This window comes from Myotis davidii, unplaced genomic scaffold, assembly GCF_000327345.1.
Source record: "Myotis davidii unplaced genomic scaffold, ASM32734v1 scaffold32, whole genome shotgun sequence".
NCBI lineage: Eukaryota > Metazoa > Chordata > Mammalia > Chiroptera > Vespertilionidae > Myotis > Myotis davidii.
The window spans coordinates 9665361-9686659 of NW_006286587.1; the positions used below are offsets into that span (position 1 = coordinate 9665361).

Genomic DNA, 21299 nt, shown 5'->3' on the forward strand with positions numbered 1-21299 from the left:
CCGCCAGCGGCGGGCGGGGAAGGTTGGTTTCCTCCGTCACTGAGGCAAGCAAGCCTCATGTTAGTTTCAAGCTGCCTGGCTACCGGTCGCCATCTTGGCTGACAGTTAATTTGCATATCGCCCTGATTAGCCAATGGGAAGGGTAGCGGACGTACGCTAATTACCATGTTTCTCTTTTATTAGATAGGATAGCCATTTAACAAAGAAAATCAACCAAAAAAATGAGTTCGAGTGTCACCTCTGACACGCGTGTCATAAGTTAGCTATCACTTTCCTAGGCCATGGATGAGTCTACACAAATAATTATTTAAGGGTAATAATAACCATATAGTCAAAGATAATCAGGAGTCATGGAAATGAGGCACCATGAATAAGAAGAAGAAAAAATGCCAATGTATACCACATATAATGGAATTATCAGGCACAATATAAAACAAGTGTCCTTTTAATGATTAAAGAGTAAACAAAAAACATGAATACATCTATATTTCTTACTAAAAGTAAATTAAATTTCAGATTCTTAAAAAAATAGAACTTCTAGAAATGAAAAAGCAGATAACCAAATTTAAAACCTCAATGTATGTGCTTGGTAGTTGACAGGATATAAAAAAAGAAATTGGTGAATTAAAATCCTGAGGAGAAAAAAGTTATCCAGAATGTACCTAAAAGGATATAATGATGAAAAACACAGAAGATTAAGAAACAGGGTAGATAATGTAAGAAGGTCTATTATATATTTAACTAGAGGTCCGATGCACAAATTCATGCATGGATAGGGTTCCTCAGCCTGGCTGGTGATCAGGGTTGATGGGACTGTCTCGCCCATTCCCAATCAAGCCGATTGGGGCCAGCCAGCCGAGGGGAGCAACCGCAGGAGGTTGGCTGGCTGCAGGAGGTTGGTTGTGGGAGCCCACTGACCACCAGGGGGCACCTCCTGCATTGAGTGTCTGCCCCCTGGTGGTCACTGAGTATCATAGCAACTGGTTGACCGAACAGTCACTTAGGCTTTTATACATATAGATCAGAATTTCAAAGGTGAAGATAAAAGAATGGAAAATGGCTACAGAGTTCCCTAGAGTAGAGTGAGGAAAACAACAGCAAAAATGCTGACAGAGTTTTGGTAAATGCTCACCGTAGGAGAGACAAAGTTTAAAGTTTGAGACTTTCCACAGAAACCCTAGAAAGGCCTATACATATATCTTAGGAATAAATAAATAAATAAATACCATGGACACAGACAATAATGTGGTGAAGGCCTAGGAGATGGGGTGGGGGGGGTGAGGGGGAAAGATGGTAGAGAGGGCCAATGGGGAAAATAAGAGGGACATATGTAATACTTTCAACAATAAAGATAAATTTTTAAAATAGGGGTAAAATAAATAAAAGCTTTGAAAGAAAAAAAGAAAAGTCTAGGATTAAGAACAAAACTAAAATAGACTCAGTTTAACAAAGCCTAAAACTAGGCTGTGACAACATCAAGGTTACCTGAAAATAATTACATGCTAGGATAAAACTCAACATCATTCAAAGGAAGATAACAAATCCATAGTCTCTAAAATGTATCATTCACAATGCTTGAGTTGCAATATAAACAATTATGAGATTTGCAACTAAACAGGAAGATGTGATCCAGAGTCAAGAGGGGAAAAAAAATATCTATCAATGGAAATTGACCCACAGGAGATTTGACTTTGGGTGGTGGACACAAGGTACAATGTACAGATCTTATAACATAGAAACCCACACCTGAAACCTATATGTTCATGTTGACCAATGTCACCCCAATAAATTTAATTTAAAAAAAAATAAATTAACCCAGATAACCTAGATTTTAGAATTAGTAGTCAAGGATTTTAAAATAACAATAACAAATATGTTAACAATGAGTATAATGAGTGAAGACATGGGAAATTCAAAAGGGAGATAGAAATTATTTTTTAAAAATGGAACTTTATAACTGAAAGCTATAAATATTTTATATTTTTAAAATCATTACATAAGATTAATATTAGACACTGATGAAGAAAAGATTAGCGAACTTTAAGACAATTCAATAGAATTCATACAAATGAAAGTGTAATGGTTAATTTTCTATCAACTTGAGTGGACAGCAGGTACCCAGATATTTGGTCAAATATTATTGTAGATATGTCTATAAAGGTGTGTTTGATGAGGGTAAGATTAACATTTAAATTGGTAGCCTGAGTAAAGCAGATTGCCCTACCTCAGTGGTCGGTAAACTCATTAGTCAACAGAGTCAAATATCAACAGTACAACGATTGAAATTTCTTTTGAGAGCCAAATTTTTTAAACTTAAACTATATAGGTAGGTACACTGTTATTAACTTAATTAGGGTACTCCTAAGGCTTAGGAAGAGCCACACTCAAGAGGCCAAAGAGCTGCATGTGGCTTGCGAGCCGCAGTTTGCCGACCACGGCCCTACCTAATGTAGGTGGACCTTATCCAATCAGCTGAAAGCGTTCATAGAAGTAAAATGTAGACTCTCCCCTAAGTAAGAGAGAATTCCTTTTGCCTGACTACCTTCATACTGGAACATGGACTTTTATTTGCCTCTGTCCTTGCGTTAAAACATCAGCTTTTCCTGGTCTCAAACCCACCAGCCTTCATCCTAGAACTACATAACTGGTTCTCCTGATTCTCAGGCCTTTGGACTTGGATTGGAAATCCAGCTTCCTGACTGACCCTGAGGATCTTGGGACTTGTCAGCCTCCATAACAACTAATCATTGATAATAAGTCTTTTAAGATGAGTAGATAAATAGATAGGCAGACAGACAAACAGATAGATATATCTTCTATTAGTTCTATTTCTATTGAAAATCCAGAAAACACAGAAAAAAGGATGAAAAAGTAAGAGCTTCAATAACAAGTAGAAGCACAAAATACTTTAATGTAAGTAGAACTGAAATCCTAGAAACAAATGAGAGAAGACACTAACAAACAAACAATATAAAGTCTGAGTTTTTCCTAATTTGATTAAAAACTGTAACCCACAGATTCAACAGGCACAGTAAAAACTAGGCACAAAGAAACCACACCTAGGCATATCATGTTTAAAATGCTGAAAACCAAAGATAAATGATTAATTCTTAAAAGCAGTTAAGAGAAAAAAGAAAACACATTGCATACAAGGAAACAATGATAAAAATAATACCTGACTTCCAATCAGAAACAAAGTAATCTAGAAGATAATGTGCTGGCATCATCAAAAGTGCTGATGTGGATCAGTGGTTGAGCATCAACCTATAAACCAGGAGGTCATAGTTCGATTCACAGTCAGGGTACATGCCCAGGTTGTGGGCTTGGTCCCCAATGGGGGACATGCAGGAGGCAGCTGATCAATGAGTCTCTCTCATCATTGATGTTCCTATCACTCTCTCCCTCTCCCTTCCTCCCTTCAGTTATAAGACAGAACAAAATTCTGAAACATGCTACAATATGGGTGAACTCTGAAAACATTATGCTAAGTGAAAAAGGCAGACACAAAAGGACAAACATTGTATTGAGACAGCATAGGAACTTGGGCCTGAAAATAGAAAATACCAGGTGCCCAGGAACCGAAGTGAAGACCAGGTAGTCAAAAGAAACTTGAGGTAAGCTGACCACAAAAATGTCACCACCCCTTCACTCCCATTCAAAAATGCAGTATCTAATTTTACCTCCCTTCAAACTACCTGCTTAAACCACTGACCTGCAGGTGCAGTTCATTAAGGTTTGACCACTATGGGACCTTCCTAGGGTGGCAGTAATAAGCAGTCTGCCATCTTGCTCCCACAGTACCAGGCAATGCAGCTGAAAAAAGAAGTCAACCAACACTGAAATGAAAAATTCTGCAAGCCTGACTTTTTCAAAATAGCCGCCTTTTCGCACAAGCCCACTTTGTCCCCAGCATATAAAAGCAAGCCAAGCAGAGCCAGTCCTCCCCCAACCCCCATGAGCCAGTTCAGAAGACCTTCCTTTCCTCTGTGCTATCTCCCTTGTGCTTGGGCATAAGCTTAAGAAAATCTGATCGGGAATTTCTCTGGGATTTCCTCTCAATTTCTATCTTGGGGAACTCAAGAACCCCAATGCCAGTAACAGTATGATTCCACTTATGGGAGGCCCCTAAAATAGACAAATTCAGAGAGGAAAAAATAGACTAGAGGTTACTAGGGGCTCACAAAAAAGAGAATGAGTAATTGTTTGACAGGTACAAAATTTCTGTTTGGGATGAAATTGTTGTGGAAATCCATGATGGTTATGCAACACTGAATGTGCTCAGTACCAATGAATTAAAACTGTTAAAACTATTAAATTTTAAGTTATGTATATTTTACCACAATAAAAAAATAATAATAAAAAGTACAAAAGAAAACTCCTGCCAACCTAGAAGACTACATTCAACAAAAAATATATTTTAAATTAAAGGCAAAAATAAAGATTTTTCAGATAATGAAAACTGTGGGTAGAACCTAGGGCATTCAGATCCAAAAGGGTCTGGTTCAGGTACCTCTGTAGGACCTTGGCAGCTTCCATGGTGTCCTGCCCCACTCATTTAGGAGGTTTCTGTACATTCTGGAAGAGGGCACAGCCACCACACTTGTTTGGCATCAAGAGACAATAGATGCCCTCCCAATTCTCCTCCACCAACTGGCAGAAGTGGCCCAGGCTCTTCAGAGCCACATCCTCGTGGTCAAAACAGAAGCCCAGAGAGAGGTAGGTGTAGAAGGCCTGCAGATGCATGTAGACCAGGCAGTTGATGGTGGCCTCCACGTCAGTGGAATAATTCTGACGAATTTGGAAGCATATGGGTGCTCAGCAATAAGGAGCTAAGCTCAAAAATGGTGTTGGCTGATTTTGGAGGCCAAGGATGGCTGACATGATTCTGAAAACAATGGAAGAGCATAATTTCTACTCCTAACTGCACCATAGGTCAATACTATTCTTTTTTGCAAAAAATAGATAAATATATCACTTAACTTTCAAATGCCTTATTTATTCAGGGAACATTTCTTGTTAGTTGCTTATGTAAGTAATAAGAAATCTATTAGCAATATATGTGTGTGTGTATATACATATATATTTCTTCTTATAAGCACAAAACACTAATGTATAGTCAAAATATTTTGTCGTCTGCAAAATATCTAGTAATAACTGTTTTATAACACCTTTTTATATAAATGTTCTGAATTAATAAGAAGTACAAAATAATAAAAACTGGCTGAGCACACGAGCAAGTTCATCTCCACTCTACTAAAACCTTACCAAAAAGAAATTTAAAGAGGCAAAAGACTGACATACACTGGGATGATAATAATGAGGAGGGTAATACCAACCTAATGCTAGAATGCAGAAAGCAAATGAATGAATACACAGTAACTGAGTAGAGGAAGACAAACCCCAATGACTAGTAGCCAAGACATTACTAATCAAACTAATTTCTTCCAAAGTAAGTAATTTCTGACCAAAAACCATCAGAAGAGCTCCAAACAGAAAGCACCTGTTATCTCTGAAAGCCAGGTTGAAACTGAAAACAGGGAAACTGGCAGAAGCTATCAATAAGGAACAGGTAGATGCCTAATCCCCTCCTCCTGCTTGCAGGAAACAAGAGGTTAACGCTGGGAAGGCTGAACCAGAGGGCCCCAAATAAGTGGACATCAAGTACAGCCTGGGGGCAGGTATGAGGGTTCTGCTTAAAACTGGGATTTATATAAAAAGTCTGGAAAAAAATAAAAAGAGGTAAGACCTTTAGCCCCTTCCCTTGATCTAAACCAGAATACTGGCTATTGCCCTGCCAGAGCTGGGAAGATTTCTCTCTAACTAGTACAAAAGAAAAACATATAGACATTTGGTTTTGTTGGCGGAACAACTGGGAATTCCCTCAACAAAAAAAGCATGATCACACCATCCCCCTTGAGGTCACCCAGACCTGTCCTCACAAACAAAGCTTCCAAATGGCTTTTAAGTACCACACTCATGAGTATGAAAACAGCAGAGGGTCACTGTATGGTTGAGGATTGGCTAACATGTATTGGGGTCTGAAACAAAAAATAAGACAGCAAAAAGAGAAACAGCAGGTAAGAACAAAATTTAAAGAATTATATCCTAAGAGATAAGCCAAAATACACATTAAGTTCGTGAACCTAGAACAGGACACTACTTTTAAAAGTATTCATCACAGATGAATCTCTAGAAATTAAAACTATGAAAACCAGTCCTAACCAGTGTGCTAAATGGTTAGAGCACTACCCCACACACCCAAATGCTCATGGGTTCAACTCCCAGTCAAGGGCACATACCTGAATTGCAGGTTCGATCCCTGGTCTTGTCAAGGCACATGAGGAAGGCAACCAATCAATGTGTCTCTTTCATATCTCTGTTTCTCTCTCTCCCTCTCTTCCTTTCTCCCTCTCTCCCTCCTTCCCTTCTTTCCACTCTTTCTAAAAGTCAATGGAAAAAATATCCTCAGGTGAGGATTAACAACAAAAACTATGAAAACCAAAATTATAAATTCATCACAATTTAAAAACTTAGGAGATAAACTTAAAGAAACTTCCAAGACAGGACAAAAAACAGAAATTTTTTTAAAAAATTAATCAATTTTTGAAAAAGAAACAAGGGATTGGAGCAAAATCCACCATTTAATTTATAGAAATTAGAAAAAGAAAATTGAAGGATAGGGGAAGAGATTAGTATACTATTTTTTTAATTTCCCCAAAACTGAAGCATACAAATCTCCACACTGAAAGTACAAAATGAGTACCCAGAATGCTGAATAAAAAAGACCCATCCCAAGATGCTTCACTGTGTTAATAAGAACGTGGAATTAAGAGCTTACTTCCAAAGAGAAAGAATACACCACAAAAAACTGGGAATCAAAATGCCAAAGGACTGAACAGCAAGACTGAAAATTTTAAAATAAAAATAATTTTTTCAAAAGCCTAAGAGAAAATTATTTCTAGTCTTGCATATACTAAATGCAGAAGCAAAATAATTTTAAAAATAAATAGATAGATAGACAGACAGACAGACAGACAGATAGATAGACTGATTGATTGATTCAGGAAACAGATAATGTGATTTTGGAGAGAGGAAAAGGAAATCCCAAAGGATGATGATGTGAAGACCAGCAATGACAAATACACAGCAGGCCCAGTAAGCATCCACTCTAGACCTTAAGGTGCCAGGTGAAGTGTCTCCAAGAAAAACAAAATAGCCCTGGCCGGTGTGGCTCAGTTAGTTGGAGCATTGCACCCTTCTCTATAAACCTTAGTATCTCTACAGAGGCAGAGCTGCCTCAAACAGATTGTCAAACTGCAGCGGGAAGGCCGGGGAGGGTTGGGGGGCAGGGGGGAGGGGGATAAGAGATCAACCAAAGGACTTGTATGCATGCATATAAGCATAACCAATAGACATAAGACACTGGGGGATAGGGGAGGCTAGGGGACTGTCTAGGGCGGGGGGAAAAAATGGACACATATGTAATACCCTTTGTAATACTTTAAGCAATAAAAAATAAAAATAAAAAATAAAAATAAAAGAAAATAAGGAAAAAAAAAAGAAAAAAAAACACCTTAGTATCTCTAATGACAAGTTCCTAGAATCAGAATATGTTTAAGGCTCTTGATCGATACTATTTAGCTATCCTCCAAAATTTCTGCCAATTCACATTTGTAGCTATAATATATGATGTTCAGTTCACCACACATCTACCAGTAATAATGTAATATTTTTTAACTCTCACAAATTAAGAGAACAAATTTAACATGTCCTAATTTTGATATAAATTTCCCTATTAGTTAAATTACCTACTTATGACTTTTGAGCATTTTTCTACTGGGGTATTACATGTTTTTGTGTGGTTCTTAATTTAGGTAAACCTTTTTTTTTAATATATTTTATTGATTTTTTTATAGAGAGGAAGGGAGAGGGATAGAGAGTTAAAAACATCGACGAGAGAGAAACATCAATCAGATGACCTCTGCACACCCCCTACTGGGATATGCCCACAACCAAGGTACATGCCCTTGACCGGAATCGAACCTGGGACCCTTCAGTCCACAGGCCGACGCTCTAGCCACTGAGCCAAACCGGTTAGGGCTAGGTAAACCTTTTCATAGATTAAGAATATATATCCTTTTGTCATATTTATGGTATTTTTTTCAGTCTTAATTCCCACAGTCACTTTTGTTTTTCCTTCTCTTACACTTGGTACGTAGAAAGGCCTTCCTCAACTCAGGGACAGCTAAATGATGATCTGTTTTCTTCTCACTCTCTGAGGGGGTGGTATTATGGTTTTACTGTTAGCAATTATTTTAAGTAACCTAAAAGAAATCCTTTTAGCAATACTTCTATAAAAACATGAGAAAGCAATGCAGGGTCCAGGCCAGTATGGCTCAGTTGGTTGGGCATTGTCCCATGCATCAAAAGTTTTTTGGTTCGATTCCGGTCAGGGTACATGCCCAGGTCACAGGCTAGATCCTGGATAGGGGGTGTGCAGGAGGCAGCCGATCAATATTCTGCTCTCACATCAATGTTTCTCTTTCTCTCTCCTTCTCCCTTCCTCTCTCTCTAAAAATAAATAAAAGGTTTTTGTTTGTTTTTAAAAAGATGCAATGCAGGGACCTCAGGAATATAAACATAGCTTAAAAGCAAATAATTTTCTATGTGTCTTTTAACTAAAATTTTTCAACATACAAGCTTTCTTCCTTAAATATCAGTACTATCTGGGTCAAAAGACATAACACTCTCAGGTATATATGCTAATATAGCTTAATTTTGAAAAGTTTTTACTCACTTGTGGTCATGATGTTAGGAGGGCAAGAAGGTATTCCATGATCTACTGCCCATCTGTAGGCTCCTTCTCCAACTAAAAAGCTAACAACAGAAAAATTATTCTTTTAAAAATTCCCGAGTATCATCTTCTCTACATATTCAATTAAGTAATATAGTAAGGCAACTGAAAAGTTTTGCATATAGATATAATTCTAGACTTCTTTAAAATAAAAATATGGCTATATGCCAAAAAAAGACTTTAAAATTTTTCCCAATTTAGAGAAATTTTACAATTAGAAATGTTATCATTTCATTTGTAATAACTAGTAAGTAAAACCCAACATAAGTAGTTGATTTCCCAATGGAAAATATTAAGATTTACCAGTATCTTGGATCAACATGGTTCTCAGTTGACATCACAAGATCTATTTAATCTCATTAAGAGTCAAAGTTTAAGTGAATGTCTTCAGATATGGTATTCTTACCTAATACTACACCTGGCATAACTCAAAATGAGTGGATACATCTAGAAATGCCCTAAAACAATGAGATGTGCTTACATTTCTAAGCCTTGATGCAACAAAAATATATACCGGACCCTCAGGATCATTTTCACTGTGGGAAGTAAAGTACTATGATGTCCCCGAAGTAATTTTTAAGCCTCAAACTGCACATTTGAACATAAGAAAGTAAATAAAGGAATACTGTTAGCCAGCTCTAAAAGACTTATTTTCAAAGGTTTCAAATAGCATGCAGGATAATTAACCACCCCATTTTCTAACACATAATAGCAAGCAGTTACCATTATAATCAGTCACTTCATCTCCTTCCATAGCCAACTCCTTAAAGATCTCAGCCAGCTAGTAATGGATTCCTTGAACAAGTGCCTACTCATTAGTTGCTGTTCCTTATTTTTTGTTTCTATTCTTCTAATCATTCCAACACTAAAAACTCAAAGCAATACATATTGAAGTCTTTAGATTTGATTGTTAGTAAGAAGATCGGTGACAGACTGGCAAAACAAAATCTAAGTAGACACTCAGAAACATACACAAATGGTTCCAAAGAAAAACTAAACGGTTAAGCCCAATAACTGTTTTCCAATGTACGTAAAGGTGGGGATGGAGGGGGCACTGAAAAAAGAGAGGAGGAAGGGCCAACTGGAATAAACAACTTTACCTCTTCAAACTCCCACTTTAAAAAAAAATTCTAAAGGATTCTGAAAATATAAAGCAGTTTCTCCAATTCTCGTATCAGATGAAAAACACTGCAAAGAAACTGCAAAGAAAAGCTGCCACACAGAGTTCAAATGGTAGAATAACTGAAATAGGAACTTGGATGTGATTTGAGCTGTCTTGACAGCATTTTTAGTACTTCCTTCTTCTAGAAACAGAATTTGGATATAAGAAATGACTTCTCTTCACGCAAAGATGTAAAAGAGATGCTGAAGTAATAAACTAAATGATCAGACAGGACAGACATTTGGAGCTGAATCTAGTATTCTCAGTAGGCCCATTGATCATTTTGGGTTCAATCCCAGTATCTGGAATCAATGGCATTTTACAAAATATTCTTAGTTTTATCTTTCATTTCTTAGTCATTCATGACTTGATTCTAAATAAAATCCATCTGCCATTGTCTGCTATGCAAGTTTTTAAGTAAATGTGGGTATTTTACAACATTCACAGGAAGGTGAATATTTGGATGCCATCTTATTAATAAGAATACTGAATATCAGACCTTAAATTACTATAAAAATTACTTGTCTAATAGCTCATCATCACACAAAATGGAATAACTGCTTCTGAAATCACTAAAAGATCCTGTAAAGCTACATAAGCTTTTGCCAAAAAGAAACTATACATGTCAAAAAAACAAAGACTTTCCAGAACATTAAATGCAGTACCAATTCAAATTTATCTGTCTTCTGACTCTCCAAAGAGAAAGTTTTTAGAAAAGTTTCACCTCAATCAAGTTTTAAAAAAAAGCCTACCTTTACAATTCACCCAAAATCTGACCACTTCTCACCACCTCCACTACTAACACCTTGCTCTAAGCAACCATCACCTGCTACCTGGATTGTTGCAGAGGCCTCACTATTTTCATACTTGTTTTGCTCTGCCCCCGACCCAGTATATTCTCACCAGCCACTGACATCCTTTTAAAGCACATCAGATTATGACATTCCTCTTCTCAAAAACTGCAAAACCTTTCATGAGCACTCTAGTGTAAAAACTGGAGTTTTCACAAGATTCTACAAATTCTCCCAAGTGATCTGATCCTTGATGCCCCTCACCTTTATCTCTTATTCCTGTTGCCCCCTTGCTAATTTTACTCCAGCCTCTTTTAAAACTCAAACATGCCATGGGGGCTTCTGCCTCAGGGCCTTCATCCTAACTCCTCTCTATCAGGCTCTCCCAAAGGCCGATTTCGCTCATCTGCTCCAGTGTCTGTGCTTGACAACACCTACTTAAAACTGCACCCCAACACACTGCACTCCCCTATCCAGTACTCCCAATCCCTCATTCTGTTTTCACATTTTTTCTTTTTCCACCTTATACCATACCGAATACTTTATAATTTACATATTATATAGTTTATTTCTGTCTTCCCTAAATAAACTATAAGCTTCATAAGAATAGGAATCGGCCAGGCTCCGGAAGTAAGCTGTGAGGGGTGGGCGCGCAGCTGGAACCCGAGCTGGAGCCGGAGGTGGAGCGGGCTGGGCGGCCGGGCGGCCTGGAGCCGGACGTGTCCGAAGCGTCCCCGAAGACCGGGGCAGCAGGTCATCCGGGGGCCCGCCATGCTGGTGACTGCCTACTTTGTCTTTGTGGTCCTCCTGACCTCCTGCCTGGGGTTGGAGCTGTCAAGATGCCGGGCTAAGCCCCCGGGAAGGGCCTGCAGCAACCACTCCTCCGTGAGGTTTCAACTGGACTTTTATCAGGTCTACTTCCTGGCCCTGACCGCCGACTGGCTTCAGGCCCCCTACCTCTATAAACTCTACCACCATTACCACTTCCTGGAGAGTCAGACTGCCATCCTCTATGACTGTGGCCTCGCCTCCACGGTCCTCTACGGACTGGTGGCCTCCTCCCTGGTGGATTGGCTGGGTCGAAAGAAGTCCTGTGTCCTCTTCTCCCTCACTTACTCCCTGTGCTGCCTAACCAAACTCTCTCGGGACTACTTTGTGTTGCTGGTAGGCCGGGCACTTGGTGGGCTGTCCACCACCCTGCTCTTCTCTGCCTTCGAGGCCTGGTACATCCATGAGCACTTGGAGCGGCATGACTGCCCTGCCGAGTGGATCCCAGCCACCTTTGCCCGTGCTGCCTTCTGGAACCATGTGCTGGCTATAGTGGCAGGTGTGGCCGCTGAGGCTGTGGCCTGCTGGACGGGACTAGGCAGGGGTGGGCAAACTTTTTGACTCGAGGGCCACAATGGGTTCTTAAACTGGACTGGAGGGCCAGAACAAAGCATGGATGGAGTGTTTGTGTGAACTAATATAAATTCAAAGTAAACATCATTACATAAAAAGGTACGGTCTTTTTTTTTTTTTAGTTTTTTTCATTTCAAACGGCCGGATCTGGCCCGCGGGCCGTAGTTTGCCCACGGCTGCCCTAGATTGTTACTTCTTTATCCATTGCACGAATCTCGTGCACCGGGCCTCTAGTCATTACATAAAAGGGTATGGTCTTTTTTTTTTTTTTTTAGTTTTCTTCATTTCAAACGGGCCGGATCCGGCCCGTGGGCCGTAGTTTGCCCCCGGCTGGACTAGGGCCTGTCGCGCCCTTTGTAGCCGCCATCCCTCTTGGCTCTGGCGGGAGCCTTGGCCCTTCACACCTGGGGAGAGAACTATGATCAGCAGTGTGCCTTCTCAAGGACCTGTGCTGGGGGCCTGTGCTGCCGCCTGTCGGACCGCCATGTGCTGCTGCTAGGTACCACACAAGCCCTGTTTGAGAGTGTCATCTTCATCTTTGTCTTCCTCTGGACACCTGTGCTGGACCCACATGGAGCCCCACTGGGCATGATCTTCTCCAGCTTCATGGCAGTCAGCCTGCTCAGCTCTTCCTTGTATCGCATCGCTACCTCGAAGAGGTACCACCTTCAGCCTATGCATCTGCTCTCCCTTGCTGTCCTCATCGTTGTCTTCTCCTTCTTCATGCTGACTTTCTCCACCAGTCCAGGCCAGGAGAGTCCAGTGGAGTCCTTCATAGACTTCCTACTTACTGAACTGGCCTGTGGCCTATACTTTCCCAGCATGAGCTTCCTGCGGAGGAAGGTGATCCCTGAGACAGAGCAAGCTGGTGTACTCAACTGGTTCCGGGTGCCCCTGCACTTGCTGGCCTGCCTGGGGCTCCTAGTCCTTCATGATAGTGATCGCAAAACAGGCACTCAGAACATGTTCAGCATCTGCTCTGCTGTCATGGTGATGGCTCTGCTGGCAGTGGTGGGGCTCTTCACCGTGGTAAGGCACGATGCTGAGTTGCAGGTGTCCTCGCCCAATGGGGAGCCCTATGCCCCTGAGCTCTAACTCTGTTTCAAGACAGGGGGGCTGGGACAGACTCTTGACTTCCACCTCTCCAGGGTTGTACAGATCTCTCGTTAACTGACTTTGGGACTATCTGGCCCCTCAGCCTGTCCTTGGGGGCCCTCCTGCCAGTGCTTTGGGTTGGGGAGTACATGGGGGTGATATCCTGGAAAGAAGATGCCAAAAGTTGCCTCTGTGTTACTCCCTTTCCCTTTTCAATTTAAAAATAAACACTTTTCACTGAAAACATGGGAATCTTTGTGTTTTCTTTGATAATGCCAAGCATTGAGAATAGTACCTAAAGCACAGTAAGCACTAAATAAACATTGATGAGATATTAAAAATAAATTATGGTGTCAAAATTCCCTGAAGGACAACATTTTTCTCCTGTTATACCCACCTTAACTTACATTAAGACAAGTCTAAAGTGAATTAAAACAAAAAGCAATAGCACTCTAGGGAGACCAGCCCTGAGGTGGAATGATTAACACCTTCAGGAAGCTGAGCTGTAGGTGCTACTGCAAGCCTAACACAGCCAAAGGTCCCAAGAAGGGCTATCTGGGCAAACAGTGATGAGACTTACAATCTTATGGATGAGAACCACCCATTTGCAAAGAACCAAGATTCTAAAATTGTGTAACTTAGTGATTCAGAAAACTCTTAAGAATGCTCCTAGACCCCAATAATCAAATTCTTTATTAGATGAAAAAGATATAGGAGAAAATAATAGCTGCTGCTTTGGGCTTAAAATCTGATTTCTATTTATTTTGTCTATCACTTCTTTGTTCATCACAAATATACAAAATTGATGGCAGACAAATAGTAGCTATTAAATAAAGCTTATAGACACATAAAGTACAAATACAGAAGAACCTGCTATATTTAGAAATAACACAACAAATAAATTAAAAATTAAGAATTTAACTTTTTAAAAAATTTATTACAGAAATTTTCAAACATACATTTTAGAGAATAGTGTTATGACTAAATGGATCATCAACCTATTTCATCTATTATTAATACCAGTACACTAGTGGCCCAGTGCACAAATCTGTGCACACTGAAAGGAAATTAATTGGAAGAAACATTTTAATATCACTATTTGCCCTTATTCTATAATAGAAGTGTCAACTAAATTTTCATGATTGACAATGACAGATCGAAACACACACGTGCAATTGGCACCAGTGAGAGCTCTATATGTATCGTGCATGCGCGAGTCAACTTAGCCTTTTATATATATAGAATAAACTTGCTTAATTAGACCTGCTTTCTGATTTAGCTAAACTTTTTCCAGCCCGGTATTGCTAAGAAAGTGGGAAAGAATAATGTGAACGTTGTAGAAACAATCCCCAAGTTCACACAAAGCCAGAGATAGCTCCTGTTCCCACCGGTCAAAGTAAAGGGAAGCAGCATCTGGCCTTACCAAATTCTCTTTCAGGTAATTGTCAGCAACACAGCAGTAAATAACAACATGAAGCAGATTATTATTGTAGATCACACAGGGAGAAGAAGGGGTAAAATATTTAATTGCAGCAGTGTTTGACTATATACATTCTGTGTGGTGAGAAAACCTGAAGTCATTTTCAAGGTCCACCAATTCTTAGCTAATGAAAAGAAAAGAGGATTCCACCGAGTCTCCTACCTACCTACTCCAGGGACTTCTGTGAGGATCTAATGAGATGAGGCACAGGAAAACACTTCACAGACATTTGGTTAAAGTGTAAAATGTTTCCACCTGGCTATAAAGCAAGTTGTGTTCCTGGGCTGAAGAAACTCCAAGAAGCCTAGTCGCTAGGGAGAGGAAGCCAGGAGTTGCTACGTTACGTCATTGCCCAGTGCCCACAACCACCGTTCCTGGGCTGGGCCGTGGGCTGCATTTTGCACAACAGGGTCTCAGCAATGTCAGCTGCAGCTTGGTGAGGTATCTCTCTGGGATGGTTGTGGGGCTTCTGTCCCACTTGGGAGAAGCCCAGTGTTGCTTTGTGGGTGCCAGGTCCACAGTGCCATTTATTGTTAAATGGCCTGTCGCTAGGGAGAGGAAGCCGGGCATTGCTACGTGACGTCATTACCCAGTGCCCACGGCTACGGTTTCCAGGCTGGACTGGGCTGTGGGCCACATTTTGCGCAATGGGGTCTTGGCAGCATTGGCTGCAATTTGGTGGGCTGTCACTCCAGGGTGGTGGCAGGGCCTGTGTCCCACATGGGGGAAGCCGAGTATTGTTTTGTGGGCGCCAGGTCCACGATGCTGTTTTCTCTGTAAATGGTCAGTGTGTGTCATGGCAGCTCCTGCATTGAGCGTCTGCCTCCTGGTGGTTAGTACGCGTCATAGTGACCAGTCAGAAGGTCGGACACTTAGCATATTAGCCTTTTATATATATAGATTGCTAATCTCATTCATTTATACCCCCACCCAAATTATTTTGAAGTAAATTCCAAATATAGAATTTCAAACATAAATATTTTGCATACATCTCAAAAAATGATTTTTAACAGATAACCACACATAAACAAATAACACCAAAAAAACAATTAACACTAAATCCTGAGACTCAAAATATAATCAATAGAGGTTCACATATCCCTACTTGTCATATAAAATTTTGCTATTGTTTTTATTTTGTTTGTTAAACTGTTTGGTTTGAATGGAAGTCCAACTAAATCTATATCGTTTGATAGGTCTCATATTTCTTTTAATCTTTAGGTTTCAAATTTTCTTTTAAAGTTCATACAACAAAAGTAGTATATTCAAAAATTTAATAAATTTATAAACAACAATAGATTAAATATTTTTAAGAAGCAATACACTAGGATACTCAGGGAATTGAGCTTTTGTAAACTACTGCAGATATACAGTGAACTTTTGTGAAAGATTTCTGCTTCTGAACAATAGGGAGTAACAAGGAAGAAATTTATACTCTTGCATGAACCAATGAAAAAATAGTCAGACAAAACATAGAAAACAACAGTTTTTAGACGTTAGTAGGAAATGTAGGACAGTGATCCTTGAGGCAAAGGAAACAAACAAGGTAAACCCTTTGACTGTCCCAACTTACTACCTGGAGTTCCTAGGCCTCAGCACAAGAAGGTTAATTCAGGAAGAGCCTGGCAGTGTCTCTGAATTGGACATCCAAAGAATCCAACCAAGGTAGCCAGAGTTCGGAGGGCAAAGTACCAGAGAGGAAGCAGAGTCCTCTTCTAGTCTTCAACTGAGTAGAGATCAGTGTGTGTAAAAGGAAATTAACCAGAGCATGGGAAAGAATAATGTGAACGTTGTAGAAACAATCCCCAAGTTCACACAAAGCCAGAGATAGCTCCTGTTCCCACCGGTCAAAGTAAAAAAAAGCATCATTCTAGGTGCATCTGCTATAGTACTTAGAAGGGTTTAGCCTGGATAGCAAAGCAAAATCAACTCAAGGCTAAATGCTTCCCTAGTTGCATGTAAAAAAGTATAAAGCAAGACCTGAAAAGATGAAACTGCCTCTAAGAAGTTAACCATATCCTAAAATAAAGCTGAAGAATATTTATTAAAATAAAAGAATATCAGCACCAACTAAAACAATGTCTGGAATCTAATAAAAATTACCAAACATGCATAGAAGCATGAAAATTTAATCTATAATGAAGAGAGAAATCATTCAATTGAAAACAACTCCGAAATAGTAAACATGATAGAATTAGTATACAAAGATATTAAGATAGTATAACTATTCATATGTTCAATTAAAACAGTATAACTCTATTCATATGTTCAAGAAGCTATAGGAAAGATTAAACATATTAAATAGATACATGGAAGATAGTTTTTAAAAATGCAAATCAAACCTCCGAAAGATAAAAAACTATAATGTCAGAAATGAAAAATAAATTAGATGGGATTAACAGGTGAGTAGATATTTAGAAAAATAATTACTAAACTTGAAAACTATTCAAAATAAAACAGAAAAAAATGGAAAAAGTAAACAAATTATCAGTGATCTATAGGACTATTACAACAAGTCAAATAGAGCCTAGCCAGTGCCCACAGTGGTTGAGCGTTAACCTATGAACCAAGAGGTCACTGGTTTGATTCCTGGCCAGGGCACATGCCCAGGCTGTGGGCTCGATCCCCAGTAGGGGACATGCAGGAGGTAGCTGACCAATGTTTCTTTCTCTCTCTTGGATGTTTCTATCTATCCCTCTCCTTTCCTCTCTCTCTAACATTAGTAAAAACATCTTTAAAAAAAAGAAGTCAAATAGATGTGTAATTGAAGTCCTAAAGAATAGAAGGGAATATCAGCAAAAATATCTGAAGAAATGATAGGCAAAAATTTCCCAAATTTGATGAAATATATATCCCTATATACCCAAAAAACAAAACAGGCCAATATCTTTCATTAATATAGATGCAAAAATTCTTTACAAAGCCTTATTATACCTTATGATCAAGTAGAATTTATCCCAGAAATAGAACTGTTGAATTAACAGCCAAAATCAACCAATTACTATATTGACAAAGTAAAAAAATTATAAGATCATCTCAATAAATGCAAAAAAAACATTTGAAAAGGTGCAACACCCATTTTTATTAAAAACTCTCAGTACATTATGCAAAAAAGAGACTTCCTCAGATAGGCTTCAAGTCAAGATGGAGGCGTAGGTAAACACAGTACTCACATCCTCCCACAACCACACCAAAATGACAACCAAACTACAGAAAAACCATGATTCAGGACTGCCTGAAACCTATATAAAAGGACGTCCTACAACTAAGGAATTAAAGAATAAACCACAAAGAGACTGGTAGGGGGATGGAGATGTGATAAGGGCCAGTCCCACACCCACGTAAAAATTGGGAGGCATATCTCGGCTGTGGAGATCCCCCCTGAGGAATGAGGGATCCCAGCCCAGGGTTCTATTGCCAGGAAGAGAGGTCCCCATAATTTCTGGTTGTAAAAACCAGTGGGGACTGTGGATGAGAGAGACAGAAAGCTGCTGGAATGCCACAGTTCCTCTTAAAGGGCCCATGCATGAACTTACTTGGACATACTCCCTCTGAGATCCAGTGCTGGGACAATAGCTCGAAAGGCACCAGGGACATTGTCTGGCATCAATACAACAGCTAGAGGGGCAGCTTTCTGCTAGACAAAAGTGTTGGCAGAGCCCATTGTTCCTTTTCTGAGCCCTCCCATTACAAAGTTAGCAGGCATGCACTATATCTGAGTCTCCATCAACCTAACTATCACTGTTTGCCTGTCCTAGTGATTCCCTGAGACGCCACCCCAATAAACTTACAGGCCTACCCAAGCTGTTTCCAGTTGCTTTTCCATATGAATGGTCTGTCTTGGCTCACACTTCAGACTTTTCTAAAATCTCCCAAACAAGCAGCATCTGGCCTCAGTGTACCCTGTACTTTTCACTAAGTGGTCCCAGACTCAGCACTAGCAGCAACTGGCCATGGTTCGCAGCTTTGCCTCTCCCGGGTACCTCCAAGGGTAGCACAAGTAGCAGCCATCTGCAGATCACTTTGTAGCTCAAATTGGGTGACCCTGGCAGAATACAGGTAGTGGCTCAAAAGGCCCTATAGCCAGTGCACCCACTAGACAGCTTCAGACCACATCAAAACACCATCCAACCACCCCCACAGTGACACACTCAAGGGGGAAGACTTGGCAGGCACCAGAGCCCCGCTGAAGTAAGCCCTGTTTTGTGATGCAGGACCCTGCACAGCTAATCCTCTATGGTAGTCAGTGGTCGCAACCAGTCCTTGCAGACAATTGACCTGGGGTATATCACCCCCATTGATGTGTCAACAGCAATCAAGGGTCAGTTATAACAGGAGGGTATAGAAAGTGCACACAGGGTCGGGGGGCACACCTAGAGTGCCCAACTTGGGAGATGGGGGAGACTATGCCACTGGACCCTACAGGACACCTACTACATTAGGCCTGGGAGATGTAGCAGCTCTACCTAATACACAGAAACAAACACAGGAAGGCTGCCAAAATGAGGAGACAAAGAAACACATCCCAAATGAAAAAACAGAAGAAAATTCCAGAAAAAAACTAAATAGAGATAAGCAATCTACTAGATACAGAGTTCAAAACACTGGTTATAAGGATGCTCAATGAACTTAGGGGAAGATTAGTTGTACTTAGAGAGAACTTCAGCAGCATAAAAAAGGACATGGAAACCTTAAAAAAAGTTAGAAATGAAGGATACACCAACTGAAATGAAGAATAATTTACAAGGACTCAACAGTACAGTAGATGAAGCAGAGAATCAAATTAATGATTTGAAATATAAGAAAGTAAAAACTACCCAATCAAAATAGCAAAAAGGGAAAAGAACCTGTAAAAATGAAGATAGTATAAAGGTACCTCGAGACAACATCAAGTGTACTAACATTTACATCAGTGAGGTACCAGAAGGAGAATAAAAATAGAAAGAGATTGAAAACCTATTTAAAAAATAATGATGAAAAACTTCCATAACCTGGTGAAGGAAATAGACATGCAAGTCCAGAAAGTGCAGAGTCCCAAACAAGATGAACCCACAGGGGCCCATACAAAAATACACATCATAATTAAAAGGCCAACGGTTAAAGAAAAAAAGAATCTTAAAAGCAGCAAGAGAAAAGCAGTTACCTACCTACAAGGGAACTCCCATAACACTATCAGCTGATTTCTCAAAAGAAACTTTGCAGGGCAGAAGGAACTGGCAAGAAAGTGATGAAAAGCAAGGACCTACAACCAGGATTACTCTAGTCAGCAAAGCTATCATTTAGAACCAAAGGACATATAAAGAGCTTCCCAGACAAGGAAAGGCTAAAGGAGTCCATCACAACCAATATTACATGAAATGTTAAAGGGTCTTCTTTAAGAAAAATAAGAAGAAAAATAAAGATAAAAAATATGAACAAAATGGCAATGGACATATAGCTATCAAAATGGATCTTTAAAAAAAGCACAAAATAAATGAAGAAGTGGAAAAAAAAAAAAGGTGACTTCCTCAACATAAAAAAGAGCATCTATAACAGTGATGGTGAACCTATGACACGCGTGTCAGAGGTGACACACGAACTTATTTTTTTGGTTGATGTTTCTTTGTTAAATGGCATTTAAATATATAAAATAAATATCAAAAATATAAGTCTTTGTTTTACTATGGTTGCAAATATCAAAAAATTTCTATATGTGACACGGCGCGAGAGTTAAGTTAGGGTTTTTCAAAAGGCTGACACACCGAGCTCAAAAGGTTCACCATCACTGATTTATAACAATCTATAGCAACCATCATTCTTAACAGTAAAAGATCAAATGTTACTTCCCTAAGATGACAACAAGGCAAGAATGTCCACTCTCACACTTCTAGTCTATATTGCATCAGAGGTCCTACCCACTGTAATAAAGAAAAACAAATTAATTAAAGGAATCCAGATTATAACAGCATAAGTGAAATTAGATCCCTAGAAGACATGACTATCCATGTAGAACATTTTACAGAATCTATAAATGTGGTACTAGAACAAATGAGTATAGCAGATTCCTAGGATAGAACATCACCATAATAAAAATCATTCATATAATTCCCGTATTTGCCGGCGTATAAGACGACTGGGCGTATAAGACGACCCCCTAACATTTCCACTCAAAATACAGAGTTTGTTATATACTCGCCGTATAAGACTACCCCCTCTTCCGCACACCTTCCACACACCAAATAAAAGGTAAAACAATATCAGATTTGATTTTAACATTTTAATTTATATTCAAATGCTTATGACATGCAGGAAAACTGTCACAAGGCTGTATGTAATCAAACATATACATAAAACAGTGCAAGTTTATTACCGGTAAACATACCGGTAATTCACTAAAGAAAACACACTCTATAGACTGGTACCGTAGATGCTTCTCAGGAACACAGGCAAGCAGCCCACAACCTAGAGGGACTGTCAATGATAGAAGTAAGATAACAAATAGAGGTAGAGAGCAAGTGCCGGGCAAGTCCCTAGCAA

General features: G+C 39.6%; 2 protein-coding genes across 7 annotated transcripts in view; one reads left to right on the forward strand and one right to left on the reverse strand.

Moving 5' to 3' along the window:
- Window positions 1–21299, reverse strand: part of TASP1 (taspase 1) — a 244452-nt gene that overhangs the window by 165837 nt on the left and 57316 nt on the right. For all 6 annotated transcript variants that reach the window (XR_001512903.1, XR_001512902.1, XM_015560282.1 and 3 more), the window contains exon 7: window positions 8798–8877. Coding sequence is in view for 4 of the 6 variants with exons in the window: in XM_015560282.1 (XP_015415768.1) it covers window positions 8798–8877 (80 nt within the window). In the remaining 2 variants the exon portion in view is untranslated. The remainder of the gene's footprint in view (window positions 1–8797; window positions 8878–21299) is intronic.
- LOC102760128 (molybdate-anion transporter) lies at window positions 11409–13547 on the forward strand. The gene is given in 3 exon segments (XM_015560283.1): window positions 11409–12173; window positions 12548–12578; window positions 12580–13547. Coding segments are annotated over 3 exon segments (1350 nt in total). The 5' UTR covers window positions 11409–11578; the 3' UTR covers window positions 13304–13547.